Source organism: Yamadazyma tenuis, chromosome 1 (assembly GCF_029203305.1).
Source record: "Yamadazyma tenuis chromosome 1, complete sequence".
NCBI lineage: Eukaryota > Fungi > Ascomycota > Pichiomycetes > Serinales > Debaryomycetaceae > Yamadazyma > Yamadazyma tenuis.
Window position 1 is genome coordinate 337,056 of NC_089461.1, and position 18,657 is coordinate 355,712.

At 46.2% G+C, this 18,657-nt stretch overlaps 11 protein-coding genes across 11 annotated transcripts; 6 read left to right on the forward strand and 5 right to left on the reverse strand. All coding sequences in view use genetic code 12, as the record gives it.

Moving 5' to 3' along the window:
* Positions 1–56: 56 nt before the first annotated feature.
* On the forward strand, positions 57–995 carry PSN45_000169 (uncharacterized protein; the record flags this gene model as incomplete). The annotated part of the gene is made up of 1 exon (XM_006687602.1): positions 57–995. The coding sequence occupies one exon, from the start codon at positions 57–59 to the stop codon at positions 993–995; it is 939 nt and encodes a 312-aa protein (XP_006687665.1).
* A 112-nt stretch (positions 996–1,107) lies between these two features.
* IPK1 (Inositol-pentakisphosphate 2-kinase) lies at positions 1,108–2,113 on the forward strand (the record flags this gene model as incomplete). Its single annotated transcript, XM_066157409.1, has 2 exons — positions 1,108–2,011; positions 2,085–2,113. 2 exons carry the CDS (start codon positions 1,108–1,110, stop codon positions 2,111–2,113), a joined length of 933 nt encoding a protein of 310 aa, XP_066013506.1.
* Positions 2,114–2,194: 81 nt separating this feature from the next.
* NCP1 (NADPH-cytochrome P450 reductase) lies at positions 2,195–4,234 on the reverse strand (the record flags this gene model as incomplete). Its single annotated transcript, XM_006688654.1, has 1 exon — positions 2,195–4,234. The coding sequence occupies one exon, from the start codon at positions 4,232–4,234 to the stop codon at positions 2,195–2,197; it is 2,040 nt and encodes a 679-aa protein (XP_006688717.1).
* A 717-nt stretch (positions 4,235–4,951) lies between these two features.
* PSN45_000172 (uncharacterized protein) lies at positions 4,952–6,082 on the reverse strand (the record flags this gene model as incomplete). The annotated part of the gene is made up of 1 exon (XM_006687604.2): positions 4,952–6,082. One exon carries the CDS (start codon positions 6,080–6,082, stop codon positions 4,952–4,954), a length of 1,131 nt encoding a protein of 376 aa, XP_006687667.1.
* A 401-nt stretch (positions 6,083–6,483) lies between these two features.
* On the forward strand, positions 6,484–8,829 carry PSN45_000173 (uncharacterized protein; the record flags this gene model as incomplete). Its single annotated transcript, XM_066157410.1, has 1 exon — positions 6,484–8,829. One exon carries the CDS (start codon positions 6,484–6,486, stop codon positions 8,827–8,829), a length of 2,346 nt encoding a protein of 781 aa, XP_066013507.1.
* A 60-nt stretch (positions 8,830–8,889) lies between these two features.
* On the reverse strand, positions 8,890–9,348 carry MRP49 (mitochondrial 54S ribosomal protein mL61; the record flags this gene model as incomplete). The annotated part of the gene is made up of 1 exon (XM_006687606.1): positions 8,890–9,348. One exon carries the CDS (start codon positions 9,346–9,348, stop codon positions 8,890–8,892), a length of 459 nt encoding a protein of 152 aa, XP_006687669.1.
* A 102-nt stretch (positions 9,349–9,450) lies between these two features.
* Positions 9,451–10,761, forward strand: ECM42 (glutamate N-acetyltransferase; the record flags this gene model as incomplete). Its single annotated transcript, XM_006687607.1, has 1 exon — positions 9,451–10,761. One exon carries the CDS (start codon positions 9,451–9,453, stop codon positions 10,759–10,761), a length of 1,311 nt encoding a protein of 436 aa, XP_006687670.1.
* Positions 10,762–10,872: 111 nt separating this feature from the next.
* PSN45_000176 (uncharacterized protein) lies at positions 10,873–12,180 on the forward strand (the record flags this gene model as incomplete). Its single annotated transcript, XM_006687608.2, has 1 exon — positions 10,873–12,180. The coding sequence occupies one exon, from the start codon at positions 10,873–10,875 to the stop codon at positions 12,178–12,180; it is 1,308 nt and encodes a 435-aa protein (XP_006687671.2).
* Positions 12,181–13,234: 1,054 nt separating this feature from the next.
* PSN45_000177 (uncharacterized protein) lies at positions 13,235–14,266 on the reverse strand (the record flags this gene model as incomplete). Its single annotated transcript, XM_006687610.2, has 1 exon — positions 13,235–14,266. One exon carries the CDS (start codon positions 14,264–14,266, stop codon positions 13,235–13,237), a length of 1,032 nt encoding a protein of 343 aa, XP_006687673.1.
* An 80-nt stretch (positions 14,267–14,346) lies between these two features.
* PSN45_000178 (uncharacterized protein) lies at positions 14,347–15,264 on the forward strand (the record flags this gene model as incomplete). The annotated part of the gene is made up of 1 exon (XM_006687611.2): positions 14,347–15,264. The coding sequence occupies one exon, from the start codon at positions 14,347–14,349 to the stop codon at positions 15,262–15,264; it is 918 nt and encodes a 305-aa protein (XP_006687674.1).
* Positions 15,265–15,347: 83 nt separating this feature from the next.
* On the reverse strand, positions 15,348–18,650 carry PSN45_000179 (DNA-directed RNA polymerase; the record flags this gene model as incomplete). Its single annotated transcript, XM_006687612.2, has 1 exon — positions 15,348–18,650. One exon carries the CDS (start codon positions 18,648–18,650, stop codon positions 15,348–15,350), a length of 3,303 nt encoding a protein of 1,100 aa, XP_006687675.1.
* Between the last annotated feature and the right edge of the window lie 7 nt (positions 18,651–18,657).

Below are 18,657 nucleotides of genomic sequence, written 5' to 3' on the forward strand. Positions count from 1 at the left end.
TACTCTCCATAAAACGCGACTTGGGAGACCGTAAAAATTCAACTTCGCATACCATGATGAGTAGAGCCAGAGTTTTGAAACGATTTGTTACGACGTCCACCGACATTTCCAGGGCGGTAGCGACCGAAACGCTTCTCACTGGCACCGGTAATGGCCCATTTATTGAATTGCCCGAGTTTGAACCTCTTGGCAATCCTACGAACTTATTGAGCGTCAAAATGCCCCAGTCGTCAAATCTCAGCATTCGGCATGGGTCGCTCATCGCCATGAACGGCGACTTGGCTGGAGTTTCTAGTGTCAGTAGAAAGCTCTCTGACTCGTTCAAGTTCCAGGTTCTTCAGTCGGAGTCGGCCGTATCGTTGATTGTTGGTGGGAAAATGAAGCCCAACCGCATGAATAACTACACACTTTTACACATCTCGGACAAGAGTGAGACCTGGACCGTGTTCAACGATAGTAGTGTCGTGGCATGGACCGGTTACGGCCTCGAGATTGAGCCCACCCATGTCCTCAGTCGCTGGAATAGTGTGAAGACGATTGGCAAAGGACATGTTCTTGTGAGTGACGGCAATAAGATGCTCGAGATTGACATCCCTGAGCACGAGAGTGTGTTTGTGACACCCAACAGTTTAGTGGCCTCCACGGTGGAACCGGTGTTTCGGACGATACAGACGTTCAATGTGCTTCCAAAGATGCCTCAGTTATCACTTCGGTGGAAAACACCCCGGTTTGTCGCCAACGCGTACGCCCGAGCAGTGGAGCGCTTGGGAGCTCAGAACGTGGTAGCAGAGGTGTCCCGGCTGGCCACGCGGTTCAAGTACCACATCAATAATGTGGTCCTTTTCGTAAGACTCTACGTGGTGAACCGAGTGTTTGGAAAACCTATCTGGGCACAGATCTCGGGTCCCAGCAAACTCCTTGTCAGCACCAATGAACAAGTTCGTGGGGAGCGGGTGTTTACCAAACAAGAGATTGAAGACATTTACCGGACATAAATGTTTGTGGATGCAAAATCGGCCATACCAGTTTTGAACGTTGATGTGCCACGCCAGTGCGAAAATAATTTTAACAATCAAATTGTTGCTTTGTATTAACAGTTAATTATTCATGGAGATCTCTAAACTCACGAGTCCTCAGGAGTGGAAGTACTTTGCCAAGGGAAATGCCAATATCCTTTTTGAGTACACCGGAAGCAATGACTACTTGAGGCATAAGCTTTTACGATTGAGACTTCTCAAGGAGGATGATCAGTACATTTCCACCTGTGAATTGTACGACTTCATTGAGCTCCGATGCAAACACCTCTTTCCCGAAATGATCATCGATATTCAATTGGTGGTTTTGACGGGCGAATTTGTCCATAACTTGGATTCCAATGGTCACAAGATGATGATCCAAGAACGCTACGGGTTGTTACTACCGAACATCTTAGAAGGAGAGAATAACAAACAGGCGTTGTCAAAGAACTGCAACTTGTATTTTGACGATCAATTTAATGCCATCACCCTTGAGTTGAAGCCTAAATGGCTTTATGACAATAAGAACAATAACTATTGTCGGACGTGCCTGTTGAATCAACTCAGAGGATTCGAACGACACTTTTGTCCCTTAGACTTTTTGTACCCTGAGGCCTTACAAGAAGGACTCGATGATGTGTTCAAGGCTGTTCCTGACGACTTGGTACAACAAATTCAAAAAAATATTCCTGTTAAGCAGCTTTTCATGCAATATTTGCAGAGTCCCAAAAATGTGTTTCAAAAACTCAAGCAGTACCAGAAAATTAACGACAAAAATGACTTGATAGAGAACTTGACGTCACCGAACGATGTATCAGTGAACCTCTGGCTCGTGATGACGCTTCGAGATGTAGGGTTGTTTCTCAAGTTTGAGAAGTATGATCGAAACAACAACATCCACAACAGCCATAATAACGTTAACAATCTCATCACTATCGATAATGGAAAGTACCTTTTGACAAGCAATATTTACGACTTGGATCTCAAGTCCAAAAGTAAGTACAAGCATTGGTTGAATATCGAGCATCAATTACAACCCATATATAACTCTTCGAACCCTACGTGGAGATATTGCATTAAACGATAAGCCAACCTAATTCATTTAGTTGTATCTGTACATATAAACTTACCCAGCGTTCGACATGCTGTTGGAAAAGTTTTATATTAATATTATACTTCTACCATACATCTTCTTGATATCTGTTTTGAGTCTTGTAGCTTCTAACGAGCTCAGCTGCCTTTTCTTCAGTGATATCTCTGTCCTTGGCCAAGATTTCCACCAAACTGTGTTGGACATCTCTGGCCATTTTGGAAGCATCTCCACAAACGTAGATAAAAGCACCTTCTTTCAACAAAGCAGCGATTTTTGCGCCATTTTCAGTCAACTTGTGCTGTACGTAAACCTTCTTTGTTGGATCTTCTCTCGAAAAGGCAGTATGCATTTCGAAAGTGTCTCCCAACACCTTGGAGTATTGGGGCCATTCTTCTTTGTACAAGAAGTCTTCATTGGAGTTTCTGCATCCAAAGAACACCAAAGTTTTACCGAGTTCAGCATCAGAAGACTTCTTGATGGCAACTCTTTCTCTGACAAATCCTCTGAATGGTGCAATTCCAGTACCGGGACCAATCAAAATAACTGGCGTTTTGGGGTTGGTTGGCAACTTGAAGGTGGATCTTCTGACATGAACTGGTAATCTATATTTGAGAAACTTGTCTCTAGGCCCATTCAAATCATAAGTGACAGCCGGCTTCTCTGTCTTGTTATTCTGTTCGAGTTGAATGTGTCTCAACAAGTTTGTAACCACACCAGTGACATACCTAGACTCGACCTTTTCAGTCTCAACAACGGCAGTCACATGAATACAGGTTTTTTCACTCAATGAACTTGAACTGATGGAATAGTATCTTTGTTGCAAGTGGCCAAGAGTTTCGATAATAAACTCAAATGGAACCTTTTCCCACGCAACCCCATTGGAAATCTTCAACACGGCATCGGCTATGTTGAGCTTGTGAGCAGAAACTTCGCTTGCAAACAAGGCTTTGTCACCACCCAATTTGATGGCATAAGCCTTAACCGCATCACTTGGAGCAAAACCAGCAATAGACGTGAAAAACTGTCTAGAAACAGGCCCTGAGATTTCCAAGTAGTGTCTCAACACGGACCCGATGGTAGTTGGAGTAGGGAAAGGAATTGAAACGGTTGAGTCCAAAGGCTTCAAGCTGAAAACATCATCTAATTTACCTCCCAAGCCAAATGCCTTTACAAAGTTGCTGATGTTGTAGTCCGAGTTCGAAGGCCAGATAGCCAAGTGGTCACCGGTGGTGTATCTCAAGTTCGTATCGGACAAGTCGAATTCGGCATGAATACAGTTTTTGTCGTTGGAGCTGAACAATTCGCGAGAAGCAGTGATTGGGGCCAAGTAAGGATGGGAATGGTCAAAAGGTCCTTTGGTCAAGTCCTTGGTCGAGTCCAAATACGACTTGTTTGGTTCACCCAAAGAAACCTCTTCACTATCAACAGTCAAAGTAAGTTCATCAACCAACTCGTAACTTGGTTGGTATGACACTTCGTGTTCTTCAAAGTTCAACTCGTTTTTCAACGATTCCATAAGCGAGTCCTTCCAACCCAAAAAGTCTTCGTCCAAGCTTCCAACCCCATCATCTCCCAAGCCAAAGAGACCAAAGGGAGTGGCATTTAACTCTTCCAATTTCTTCTGAGCCTTCTTGGCTATCTCATTGTAGAATTCGTAGGTGGAGTTACCCAAACCGAACACACAAAATTTGAGGCTCGACAAGTCGTCGGCCTCGTTCTCCAAGTAGTCAAAGAACTCGACCGCGTCATCGGTGGGTTCACCTTCTCCGTAGGTTGCAAGTACAAAGAACACCAACACCGAGTCGGAAACCTCGTTCAAGTTGTCGTAATCGAAATCGGACAAGTCCCCAACCAATGTTTTCAAGCTGAATCTGCTGCTCAATTCCTTGGCCAACTTGTGGGAATATTCCTCGGCGGTCCCGGTCTGGGATCCGTACAAAATCACACAGTTCTTACTGTTCTTGGTGATGGTCTCAACCAAGTCTCGAGACTTACCACCGATGTTGGCGGTGAAGCCGGCATTGGTGCCATCGTCGCTGGGGAACACGTAGTCTTTGGCGAAGTAAAGCACGGCCATCAACACCAAGGCGCCGATGACGGTGAAATCTATAGTATCTAAAGCCATTTGCGTTTGTGGACTTATACGACAGGTACAAAATAGGGGGAAAAACCTAGGGGATTAGAACGCAAAGGAGGATTGAACTCAAGTCACAAAAAGGAATCAATCTTGACAGGTGGTACAATCAAGTAGAAACTCCAAGCTTTTAGTAGTAAAAGAAGAAGTATAGGTGTCTGTGGTTTTCCGGGTGAGCTCGAAAAAAATCATGTGGGATCATTTCCATCTCGGCAGCCAGACGCGGAATTTCGCAGATGCAAATGAAAAGTTTGGGAGAGAGGAGTAGAGAAGGATATTGGGTGGGGAGCGCGTGTATCAGGTTGGAGGTGGCAAAGATGTGTGATTAAGGTGTGTATTGTGGTAGATGAATGGGAGTGATGAGTGGTGCAGAGGGGGTTGAGACGTGTTTGTGGTATCTTGGTGCTGAGTGGATGATTCCGCGCAGGTGCTGATAAGTGCGATAACGTCTGCGACTGTGAAGAAAGTTAATTACAGAGGTTAGGGTACCACGATTGGTTGTAATATCTGTTTGGTTGGTGCTTGGTAGCACTGCTTGGGCATGCGAGTAGCTGTAAGCTTGAACATATGATTATTGGACCCAATCATCAATGCCTTTGCCAAACTGCGTCATCGTAGACAACACTGTATACCTGGCTTCACTCCAGCCTGTTTCACCTTGGGTTTCTCATTTTGGCTGCACATGGTATTACAGGCTCTGGAGCCGTCCTAAGATAACGGAGCGTCAACTGCAGCCTCTACTTCCAGGGTCGCCTCCACCTCCGGCCCGGAATCCTGCTGGACATCCTCCCCAAGCTCCTCAAACGTCCGTTTGAACGCCTTTTCGAGCGTCGATAAGGTCCTCGACCGCATCGTCTCGTCAAACTCCTCTCCGTAAACTCCCTCCACAAAGTGGAAGAACGACTCCGGGCCAAACTCCACCATCCCCCGCAGTCCCAAGTTGTAGAACACATGCTCGTCGCTCGCCAGAGCACTGTTGGCAGCCATCGACTTGGTTCTGAAGGCCCGCTTCAAATACAGCTGTTTCTCAAGCTCTGCCAACAACGTCACAGCATTATGGTCAATTGAGGTGTTGGAGGCATTGGGGTCATCGGGAACTCCAAACAGTCGGAGGAGCTTGAGTAGTCGGGATCGTTGGAGATGATTATCTTCAAGAACCACAAGAGCTAGCACCACAGAAACAACCCCCATCTTAGCCAAGTCTCCGTTATCAGACGGAAGCTTGTCTCGCGTGTTCCTGGCGAGAAAGTACTCGTCGTCAAAGACACTCCGGCCATTGTGTTTGTGCACCGAGTCAACATCGACCCAAAGCTTATCAAGAACCTGTCTCTCTTTTTTAGTCATACAATTGACAAGTGAATATGCCAAATTGGCGGTTTTTTTGGCACCTGGCTCCTCGTCTATCACCAGGATACGTAGCCCAAAGCTGGTAGCCAAGAGGGAGTTGGCACGTTCCAACGCCCCGGCAAAATCCTTGGTACCACTCCATCCGTCTGTCAAATGAGACTTTCTGATGATCTTATCAGAAGCCGACCGGGCAAACGCCACGCGGATGATAGATTTGGCGAGGTCGTCGGGCGATGACACCGCCACCCGGTCTCCGGCCTGCGACTGGCTAAACAGTCTGTCGCTGGTGTATTGTGATGCAGAAACCTCGATCTGCGACAGGTTCATATCGAGTTCTTCGTAGTCTTGGACTGAGAGCTTGACGTTTTTACGGGCGACGGGAGGCAGCAGCCTGGTGCCTTCATTTTCAACCGCATCTTCATAGGCGTCCTCATAGGCATCTTCGTAGTCATCATCATTATCACTCGATGGAGATGATCTTCGCTTTGGCATCTTCACCTCGTTTTCGGTGTTTGCGTGAGGCGAAAAAAAAATACTTTAAAGCGCGCGCGGTGCCTCTCAAGCATTTTCTCAGAGTTACGTTGCACACAAACAGGTACTTGACGTACTAAAGCTGCTTTAATTGAAATTGCTAGATACCTCGTGACTTGTTTCTGAAGATGAATGGCCTAGGAAACGGACAGCACGGACCTGGAGCCCCCAGTCACCGCCCACGACCTCACCCGCCACATGGTGGTCCTCAAGGAGGGTCGTCCTCAAAATCAGGGACCCCCTCCACCACCGAGTTCCGAGTCATCCAGTCGGAGCCCCAGGGGGCAAAGCGTCCGGCGAAGGTGGTGGAGCTGGGTCGAAAGAAGCGCCAGAGCGCCCAAGTGGCCAGTTTAAAGAACCAAATGATATATTCTCATGGGGTTTTCAAGCTTCAAAATAGCCCGGCATTGAGAGAAATCCCCATTAAACCTCCTGGTGGAGGAGATATCATGGAAATGTTTCAGAACAAAGGAAACCGTGTGTACGAGTTCATAGAGCCGGAGTTGGCGGAACCCAAACCATCCTATTCTGGGTTACCATTGGAGTCGTTCCCCAATGCCAAAATCAAAAAGGAGTCTCTATGGCCAGCCAAGACCAAAAAACTCAAAACCCGCGTGGAGCCTGATCCAGTACGCCAAGAAGGTAAGGAGATCACCTACAAGTTCCATCTACAAACCTCCAATTCGGATAGCCTCACCAATGAGAGCAGAATTCGAAGTGTTCACAGCCCTAAGGGTAATCCCAAACTCGTGCTGCGGTCGCTAAAAAGTTCCAACGGAATGGTGCCAATTGAGAAAGCTCGAGAGATGGAAAAAGAGCGCCAGAGGCGCCAGAAGTTTGCTGACAAGGAGATACATACCTGGCAGGCGGAGAAGGCCAAGCAGCAGACAGAACAGCAGGAGCTCAAGATGGACAGTTTTCAGCCCTTGGAAAATCTTCTGCAGTTGGAGACGCTAAGGGAATGGGAGGAAGAGAAAGAACGAGTGAGAAAAGAACGAGATTTAGAGGCACAACGGGAAAAGGAAAATCAGAAGCTGCATCAGGAATTGATAGAACAGCAAAAACTGAAACCCGACCTGAAGAAACCTGAGCCCAGGAATTTTGAACTAAAGAGATCATTTCAGCCTGACGAGGAAGCCACGAAAACAGAAACGAACCGAAGCGTGCCCCTTACACCCATATCTCAAGCTTCTGGCTCTATTAAAGTCAAGACTCCTAATACCAACAGTCCGCTACGGGCGTCCAAGAGAATAAAGGTGATCACCCCCAAAAAACCAATTGCTACCACACATTTGGCTCCTTCGTTTGTAACAGAACGTGAGAAAAACTCGAGTGATTTGGAAGAACCATCCAATGATGACTTTTGCAGCGCCTGTGGTGGTTCTGGTGTATTCATTTGCTGTGAAGGATGTCCCAAGTCTTTTCATTTTATTTGTTGTGATCCTCCATTGGATGATTTGCCCGAAGATAACTGGATATGTAGAGACTGTGAGGCCAATCAGAACCCCAAAAATGCCCAGCAGTATGACGATATGGGGATTTTTGGCCAGTTGATGAACAATTTGCTGACATTAAATCCGGTCGAGTTTCAGCTTCCGAAGAGCTTGAGGGACGATACCTTTATCAACGTGGAAACTGATGAACACGGCACCTACGAAGATGACAGCTTGAAACCTCAACTTTCCTACGGTAAGCTCAACGGGTCCCAGATCTCGGGGTATAATTATAATCAAGACTTGGAAATCGAGAAGCTTTACCATAAAAATGGAGATCCGTTCTTGTGCCACAAGTGTGGGCTTTCAGGACTATACGGAAAAACCCTAGTCCACTGTGACTATTGTCCACTTGTGTGGCATATGGATTGTTTGAAAGATCCCATATATACCCCGAAGACGGTGGGATTCAAATGGAGGTGTCCTAATCACTACGAGAATCTTTTCCCTGTTAATCTCTTCTCTAAGCGGAACTTTAAAGACACCCCTATCATGGATGTGGCCCTACACAACCATTTCTTGAAAATTGCTCAACTGCAAAATTTCTTGATCAAGTATAGGGACCAACCGTGGTTGAAGAAAGATGGTTCGGTGGCGACTCTTCAGGAGTATCTTCAGTACGAAATGAAGAACTTCAACAAGCTCAATCCTGACTACGACGATAAAGAAATGCTGGCTGGTAACCACAACACATTGGATAATGACGATGACATCCACGAGGACTTTAATGTTCCCAACTTCTTCAACAACTACCCTATCAAAGGTGGGGTGGTGGCCAAGCCATCAGAGAGGTTGAGTAGAATCATTACCATGACAAATGAAGACGAGTCAAATGGTGGTAAAGTCTGCTCATTTGTATATAGAGTTCCGGAAGAACTGATTGTGCTTGATTTTTTCACCAAGGTTAAAACCGAACTGCAAAAGCGCAAAAGAAGAAAGAAGGTCCAACATTTATCGGTCAGAGATAGAATATTCAGAGACTTGGATAAATACGAAGAGAAACGTAAGGATGAGGCGGACTTCCTATCTAATGCCGAATACTTTCACCAAACCCTGAAGAATGATGGCATAGAACATCTTATAAAGGCAGCACTTGGGTCCACTCCCGAGCCCACTACTCCCCTCTCAAGTGACGAGGTTTCAGAGCTTGTTCACATCAAGAAATTGATCCAGGCTAAAGGCAAGGATGCGTTTATGGAGTTCTTGAAATCGTAATAGACGTTGTACTTTATTAATAATATATACAAGAAACCGTTACAACATGATTAGACTCGCTTACTGGTGTGCTACTGTATTAAGGTCCAAACCTTTCAACACTTCAGGATCCACAGGAGTGGCACCAGTGAGTTGTACCACTTTGGCCAATATGTCACTGTGTGAAATGCCTTCGCAGCTGACTTCTTGGTTGCCAGATTCAGTGTGGATCACCACTTTGGTGGGGCACTTGGCCAACTCTTGATCGGAATCGGTTTGTACTTTGAGGACATGGAACTCGGTATCGTAGTTGTGGAATTTCAAGGTTGGGAGATTGTGTTTCCAAAATTGTCTTAAACCTATCGATGGTTTATGAAGTCTATTCTGTGGTAAGATCAAGTCCAAACGGGTGAATTTTGGGTCGAATTTGAAGGCGGTTGCAGTGCTTCCGTGGATGATATTGATACGAGTAGCCTGTTTCAATAAACGTGACTTGGGAAGCCCCGGAAACATCGAGTTGAGGGTCTTTGGCTTTGCCATGCTGCTAGTGCGGAAGAAACGAATAAAAAATTTTCAAATGGTTAGAGGTTTTCGCGATTTCGTTATCTTTAGCTACTCAACAAAACATTAGTCACAAGAGATATGAAGTCAGTAATAGTGGCACAGGTCAGATTCTACTCCGACAAGGCAGCTAGATTCGTACCCAAGACGGGAGTATACCCCAAAGGTTTTGCCGTGGGAGGAATACATTGCGGGGTGAAGAAAAATGGAAAATTGGACTTGGCCCTCTTGCAAAACCAGCACGGAAACGCTGTAGCTTCAGCAGTATTCACCACCAACAAGTTTAAGGCCGCACCCGTACAAGTGTCCCAACGGATAATCAAGGAAACGGGTGGCCACGGCATCAATTCGTTGGTCATCAACAGTGGTAATGCCAATGCGGTGACAGGAGCCAAAGGTATAAAAGATGCTGAATCGATGGTGACGGCGACAGATGCTGCGTTTGGAAACGGCGAAAACTCTACTTTGGTGATGTCCACAGGAGTGATTGGTCAGAAGTTACCGATTTCACCCATTTTGAAGGGAATTGATACGTTGGCAGGAAGCTTGGGGTCGTCGCACCAACACTGGCTCGACTGTGCCAACGCCATTTGCACCACCGATACGTTTCCCAAACTTGTCACCAAGCAATTTGAGTTGAACGGCATCACCTACACGTTAGCTGGGTTGGCCAAGGGCGCAGGGATGATCAGCCCTAACATGGCAACGTTGTTGGGATTTTTTGTCACCGATGCTCCGGTGACCGCACCTGCTTTACGGCTGATCTTGCAATACTCGGTAGACCGGTCGTTCAACAGTATTTCGGTGGATGGGGACATGTCAACCAATGACACGATTGTGGCCATTGCCAACGGGGCTGCAGGAGGAGAAGTAATTGACCAAACCTCCAGTTCGGCTGTTTCTTATAGCAAATTGAGAAGTGAGGTGACAGACTTTGCCCAGCAGTTGGCACAGTTGGTGGTTCGTGATGGAGAAGGTGCCACCAAGTTCATAACAATTACCGTTAAGGACTCGTTGAGTTTCTCCGATGCCAAAACAATTGCGTCCACCATTGCCAACTCTTCCCTCTTCAAGACAGCCATGTATGGGAAAGATGCCAACTGGGGTCGTATATTATGTGCCATCGGCTACTCAGACGTGAGTCTGTCTTCGTCGGTGCTCCCCGACAGAACCTCGGTGACGTTTGTGCCTTCTGATGGAATTGAGCCATTGAAGGTGTTGGTGGACGGAGAGCCTGAAGAAGTTGACGAGGCTCGCGCATCGGAACTTCTTGAGTTGGAGGACATCAACATCGATATCGACCTAGGAACTGGTGGTGGCCAGAGCGCTTCGTTCTGGACCTGTGACTTATCACACGAGTATGTTACCATCAACGGAGACTACCGGTCATAGATAGACTGTATAATCAAATTGATAGATGCAAAAAACACGGGGTGTCACGTGCTGTGCGCGGTGATGAGGTTGAATCGGGATGCCTGAATCGCGTCTTGTCAGTGGATGCTCATGTCATTTGTGCCAGGAGGATTTGATTTCAGACCCGACAATGTGTCCAAAATCCACCAGTTGACGGTACCAGGATACGAAGGAAAGTACTTCCGAACCATATATGCACTTGTTCTCACTATTTCTCCAGGAGCAGGGAATGGGCCATACCTTCTTCAGGTTACTGACTTTACTAGCAATCTGGCTACAGGAATGCAATTCTTTAACCACTTTCAACCTGATCAGGTATTCCGTATCTTTGCATACCGAGAACGGCTTGAGCGTGTAGTAGAAGGATACCACCAATTGATCGGACTGGGTTTCCCGTCAATGGATGATTTTAATACCACTCAAGAAGTGGTTTCGCACATCTGTGTAATCAGAGCGTACATCACCGTCAAAACATATGGCCTGCAGCTAGAGGGCCGCATAACAAAGGTGATGGTGGTTCCACCGGACTCCTCTGAGTGGGAGACAGCTCCACAACTCCAAGATCTTGGAAAGCAAATAAAAGCCCATTTATACGGACCTTATGCAAACGAGGTCAGACGAGCCATACCTGGAAAATTGTTGGAACTGGTGTCCCATTCCATGTCTCGGATGGAGTCAGACAGGATACGAAATCAGCGGTCAAATAACAGCATAAATAGCCAGCACCCAGATGATAGGACGAGGAGCCCAAGGCTCAAACAGACTTCCGCTCGTGTAATCAGTACTAAAGTGGGCCTTGAGCCAAAGAAAGAAACCCTTGTGAAGCTGGAGAATCTTGAAGATGGGATAGTTCCTGGAAACCACTTTGATGATTTGGTAGATGATAACGAGGAAGTAGACGATGAAAGCTACCAACAGGACCCGAGCCAGGTGACGGATTCGCTTGCGTCTCAGAAGAGACCAAGTAGTCCCAGTATCGCATTTAGGGATGATAACACCATGACTATCAAGAACCTTAAGAATATTAGTTTGACTATCGACAACATAATTTACCGAGTGAACGCAAAAGTACTAGGGGTTGTACCAGAAGCAAAACACATATGTGTCAAGTCGTTCGCTGTGAATGCTGATGGGACCCCTGAAGCTCAGGATCCATATGTTAGGCCTTTCAAAGTAATAATCAGTGATGGAGAGACCCTCGATATCCATTTTGACGGAAAACAGCTTTTAGAAATGGTTAAGGTGTCGGTGGAAGAGTTGTATGCCATACCTACCATGCTTGAAGGATTATTGGAAGGAATTTTTGGGAAAGTAAGACATTTCAGACTCTTCAAGAAGCGCATTCCGTTGAATGGCAATGTGTCGATAGTGGTCTGGACATGTAAAGACTTATTGTGAGTCGAGAAAGTCAGCAATCTCAGCGACAGTTTCTTGGAATATTTCTTCGGTTTCAATGAAAACAGAATGGCTTGCCCGGTCCAAACGAACAAACTTCTTATTGCTGATGGGCAACTTGTCAAAGAAGAGCTTCAGCAGCTTAAAACTGGTCATGGGATCATCTGCACAATGTATCACCAATAACCGAAAATTGGGGTTTATGTTCATGTTCTCGGGTGCCATGTCTGCAAGCTTATTACCCCGTTCAAACATGTACTTGATCTGACCCAAAGTGCAGTTACCCTGGGTGAGAAGCTCTAACTGAAGATAACTGACCCACTCCTCAGCAGTGGTGATGACACTTTTCACATTGATATCTCTATTGATAGACCCCCAAGGAAGGTATGGAAACCATGTAGCTACCCAACCCAATACATATTCCACGTACGGAGAAGGAGCCAAGTGTTGAGCGATTTTGATCAATGGACCAGTTGTGATTACCCCTGCCAATTGGCTTCTACTGTTTCCTTCTATCATATAGTTCAATGATATACCTCCGCCTGCCAGATGGCCCAATAAGTACACCGGGAGTTGGGTCTGGCCTTTGGATGTGGCAGTTCCTACCAATGTTTCAAGCATTTTATCGACATCTTTGTATACTGCAGCCTCTGAGCGGCCACATCTTCCTCTGTACTTTCCAGGAGATGTTCTTCCAGCTCCTCGTTGGTCAAACACAAGGCATTCATAACCGAGAGAACTCAAGTATTCCATAATTCGGTAGTACATGGTGGAGTGCTCACACCAGCCATGGAGGATCAAAATCTTTCCTTTTGGAGGCCCCAGTGCCAGGATTCGGACGGTGTGAAAGCTGATATTGTCATGTTTGATGGTATCTACGACAAGAGGAACCAGTCCCTGGGGCTTATAGGGTATGTCTACCCCAAGTTTGGGTTCTAGTAGAACAGTCATTTAGAGTGCGGCGGTGAGACTTTTGGCAACTTTAGCTGCATCGCGATTAGAAGACAATTTGGACGGGCGGTTTTTTGTATAAAATTCCAAGGGGTGAGAAGGTCGACTAGGCCAAAGCCCCTTCCGGTTGGTCCAACGGAGGTGCTGTAGAATGGTCAAGTATTTCAGAAACTGGACCAAAACTCGCCGACCCTGGCTCTAAAACCGCCGAAACCGGTCCCAAGACCGATCCACTTGAGGCAAGGAGCGAAGTAGCAGCACCCCGCAAACTGCTGGCTCCGCTCCGAAATGCTTGCATGCTTCTGTCAATCCCTGATACCTTTCTCACAAGTTCCACCAACGGCCACGGAAAAGCTCTGAAAATTGGAATAAACTTCCCGTATAACGGCAACCGAATCTCGCCTTGCTGACCTAACGATACCGCCGCCACAATCCTATCGGCCACATACCCGACATCCAACTCAGGTGCAAAAAGACGCGAGGGAGTTGCAACACTTTTGAACATTGGGGTTTTCATTTGCCCTGGGCACACAAGAAGGGTTTTGACCCCACGGTGGAACATTGGCAGACCTAACTCGTATGTCAAGGACTCATGTAAGGCCACCAAGCCGGCTTTGGAGGCCCCATAAACGCTCAAACGAGCAGGAGACATGTATCCCAACACAGAGCCAACCGTAACAATATACCCTCGATTCCTCTCGAGCATGGCGGGCAAAAACGCCTTCACGGTATAGAAGCTGGCGAGAAGGTTGACGTTCAAGATGGTTTCGACCTCGTGGCACGTCAAATCAACAAGTTTCTTACCGGCAGTTATTCCCGCGTTGTTGATGAGAATGGAAGCACTGCCATATTTCAGCTGAATCAGGTTCTGAGCCTCCCATACCTGATCAGTATTCAGAACATCACACTCGTAGTAAACTACACCATCAATGCGGTTTTCTGGTGGAGGAATATGTATGTCAAGTGAGATGACGGTAGCTTTGTGGCTGGCAAACCTTTGTGCCAACTGTTCTCCTAAACCGGAAGCACCGCCCGTGATCACTACCACGTCCCTTGTAGGTGTATACAGTGTTCCTACAAGCTTGTCGGTGGCGTAACGAACCAACCTGTTGGCGTGTAGAAACAATCTGAATAGCATTTGCAGCTGTGGTACAAAGATGTTTTTTGCAACATCTACAGGGCGCGCGCAACTGGAAATAGTCTCACTCTTCAAGTAACATGGAACCACCAACTATTCTACGAATCAAGCGGAAACGCGGGCAGGACCCTCTCCAAGCCTTGATCTTGGAGGAAAGACAATCAGTAAAGCGGTCCAAGCCCACTTCACCGGTGTCGTCGGGTGCTATGACCCCAATTGAAGAACCTGCCAATTTCTACTTTAAGCTCACCAGAACTGATAACTCCCATGATTTGGATGATGCGCTGGTCGTGGCGTCCCTTCTCGCAGAAACCAGTGCCAGTCAGACGACACGGAGCTTTGTGATTCCCAAGCGCCAGACCGAAGAGGATATGGTGATTCCGCATGAGTTGAGTGACATGGTGGAAGACTTTATGATTTCTAACAACAGTACCACGCCCCAGCGTCGCAAGCGACACACGAGTGTTGCCCCGGCACCGCACCTGCTGGTACCAGATGAAGATGAATACGTCTACGATGTGTATCAGCTCGCCACCATCACTGATCAGAACCACCCCAAGTCTCAGATTGGGTACATCAAGTTCTTTGAAGACGATGACGAGCTCAACGGGTCGGAGGACAGCGTGGATCAGGCGCTCTACTCGGACCACGAGGACTCGAATGCTGAGGACTACTACCAAAATGACTATCCCGAGGACGAGGATGCAGATATTGGTGATGATATCCACAACGATTATGGCGATACGGCCTTGGATCTCGAGCCGGACCAGGTCAATGAGTTATATGATTATGTCCAGGTTCACAATGCAGACCTTCTTGATGACGGTTATGTCAGTGCGGATGACGAGGATTATGTGTTTTCTGAGGAAGAAGACGATTCTGAATCTGAAGAGTTTAGCAGACAGAAGTTTTTCGATGGGGAGAGTGACGATGAGCTTGCGATTCACAGAGACAAGATCTTCGACCAACTCCAGCGCATGATTAATGAGGAAGAGTGAGCGGTTCTAGTTTAGATTGTAAACAACCGTTGTGTCTACCAAATTGGCAGTTTGAAAAGATTTACTTTATGCATGTTTTGTCTTCAGGAAAAGAAGAACTTACTATGTACAATCTGGTTGATGTCTAGGTCACCACCTTTGGGGGGCTCTATTACGGACGCCTTCACCAAGATGGGCGTGAATTCCCTGAGCCTGAACGCGACACTCTGGCGAGAGATGTCTGAATACTTCAACATCACATTGTTCTTGCGGAAGTAGAGTGTGGGTTTGTAAATGTTCACCAAATTCTCATAGATCTCAATAATATGTGGGTTCTGAATCTCCATCTCGAGGGCTTTATTAAGGTTATTAGATAACATCTTCTTGTTTTGGTGCCTGAGCTCATAGATTTTATGAAGCATTTCCAAATTGTCTTCATCTCTAATCCATACCACATGGTACGAGTCTTTGAGAGTATTGGTCATATCATCATAAAGACACTTTAGGGCGTCCGAAGAGTGCAAGTCGATGAACAGCTGCCTGAGAATAATGGCAAGTTTGTCGGTGTGTTCTGTCGAAGTCCAGAACGAGTCATGAACTGCCACAAACGGGATACCCTGCTCCTCACACTTTGCACATGTAAGTAACAAGTGGAGGGCGTCTAGGGAGTGGATAAAGTTGGGGGATACTGCATTCAATTGTTTTGTTATGTTGATTTTGCCTTCATCATCGAACTTGCTAACTGAGAATGTTTGCAACCTGGTACTAAGAGTTTTTGTGGACTTCTTGTTGTAAAGTTGAATGATGGGGAACCCTGACATGGAAGTCCACATCATTGGCTTAAAGTTTTGGAATTTGACCAAATCCATGTGTTTGTGTTTCACTTCCTCGAGCCTAATTGTGTTCATCACTCGATAGGTGTTCTTGTACAACCAGTCTTCAACAACAATTAAGTTCTTGAATACGTTGCTGAGTGATAGGGCGATCATACGGGCTATCCGTATGACAATTTCCCTTCTATTGGAGTTGTAGAATTCGAGTTCCTGCTTGTTTAGTTTCTTGGATAGGTCGTGCAGAAGAAGTTCCTCTTGAAGTTGCTCAATCACCCCATGGGGGGTAACCCCATACACTTTTGTCATAATTGGCCGCTTAATTACCTTCCGGGTGATTATCTTGCCAATAATACTATCTATTGGGGTATCTTCAACTTTGGTCAAAATGGTTTCCAATACTTCATTATAGATATCCTGCCTGGTTTCTGAAGGAATGAGGTTAACCGCCTTGCCTCCACCCAGATCCTGCGAGAGTGCAGCATAGTGTTGTAATCCATTGCAAGAACCGTCCTGGTGGATGGGAACCCTACTTTTGTACTCGCTGATATCTCCAGAAAACTCGGAAATCTTCAAAAACTCCTTACATAACCGCAATACTTGCCAGGGACTATCAGCTTCCATCCACCACTTGTTCTGCATGGGGTCCCTTGCAGAGCTCAAGACAAAGTTGTAATTGGCATCGACAAACTCGATTCTATCTTCCATGGGAAGCTTGTCTTTCCCATAAAGACCTGCTAACTGATACTTTAACCAGTTTAAACCATTGGAACCAAGAGGATGAGGATCCCAGAACTGCAACAACGAACGGGTGACATCCTCGTCTTGATAACTAAGCACCGAAACCATTGGGTACACTCTGCCTCTGAAATCAACATTATGCGGTAGGTACATGATATTGTCTTTGAAAGCATTGGCTATTTTCATGATCAAGTTATATTTGACCCGCTTGGACTTCTGCCGTTCATACATCAACTTTGAGTAGCGAGATTTGTCAAGTTTGGTGATGAGATCAATCTTGGGAGGAATGCCTAAAATGCCACCTTCCTTCTCCATGGCAGTATTGAAAACTTTCAACATATCTTGGTCTAAGCACCAAGGAACGGAGCCCATGTAACTCAAGTTCCGATAAAGGAAGTCCAATTGACCCGATGTGTTGGCACGCTTCAAGTAAAGAAGGTAGGCAGGTTCGTTCAAATTGCTGATGATTGACTTGATGTTGTTCAAGTATCCTCCCTCATCTGGACTGACCCATTTTTTGGGCGGCACAAGCATCGGAAGAAACAACCGATCGAAGCCAATCTGAAGCTCTGAAGCTTTCATTTCGTAGAAAACATAAGGGTTTAGACTCAACTTTCCGTATTTTGATTTGGGCAACCTTATGATTTGGTGATGAAAGAGGTTTCCTCCAAACCAGTTTGTTTCGCCTTCAAATTCTTGAGGGACCTGCACTTTGCAGTGGCCAACGAGAAGTTTGACGATAATACTGAAGAGCTTGACGAGCTCTGACATTGGCACCGGTACCTCAAGACCATGCTCAACGTACACCAACCGGGTAAACGTTTGAGCAGCTGATGAAATCAACGTGTACAATCGGATCTCCTTGGTTGACAGTGTGTGCAGCAATGCCTTTGAGAGAACCATACTGACAGTGACCTCGGTGGGCAATAGTTTGATGTAGTTTTTATACTTTAACATGGCTTCCTCGTCTTCATCCTGCGGAACGTAGTCATCCAATAGCATTTTATCAACAACATCGGTAAAACTCATCCACTGGTTTACCATATCGGCCTTGGACCGGCTGAATATGGACAATCCTATTAACAGCTTACGGACATTGTTCACTAACGACAAACAGTGTAATTCCACTGCGTCCTGCTTTGTTCTATTGAACTCAAGATACTTTTGCATGAATTGAACCTTTTCTTTTGGGCCCAACGCATCATAGAACTCATAGAGGGGCTGCTCACCATTCTTGAATGGCACAGCAATGTACTTGCACAACCCGTCAAGATCTAGCATTCCTCGGTCCTTATAATGGTTGATACTCAATTCGTTTGAGGTTTGAGCAGGCTGAACCTTCAAATTGAGCTTTGAAGACGCCGAAAGCTCGGCCAAGTATGGGAGGATCTGTTTGTCGACATACTTGTGGATGTCTTCTGACGGTAGGTTCAACTGACGGAGGGTGTGGGACAAAAATGTCGCTAGTGAGAGCTTCTTCGCCTTTGAAGAGGTCTCATTTTGCCAGGAATACACCAAGCAGCTGATGAGACTACGGACGGTTTCTTCATCGTGAAGGTCGACAATGTTGAATTCTGTGACGATCTGTGTCAAGTCGTAGGAGTTGATGAACGCCGGGTGTTTCAAGTAGTTCTGGAGTAGAAGGTTCAAACATGCTATTTTGATTGATGGTTGGGGATGAGCATCGTACAACTTCAAAAGATGGGTTCGCTGGCGTGATAAGCTGTTGATATTTATGGCTCCGAGGAAGTCATCGAGGACTCGAGCGACTTTGGGCGTCTGTCTCGATAGGTTTCGTAGGGGTATGAAATTGCAGCGTTGCAATCGGAGGAGCATGGGGGAA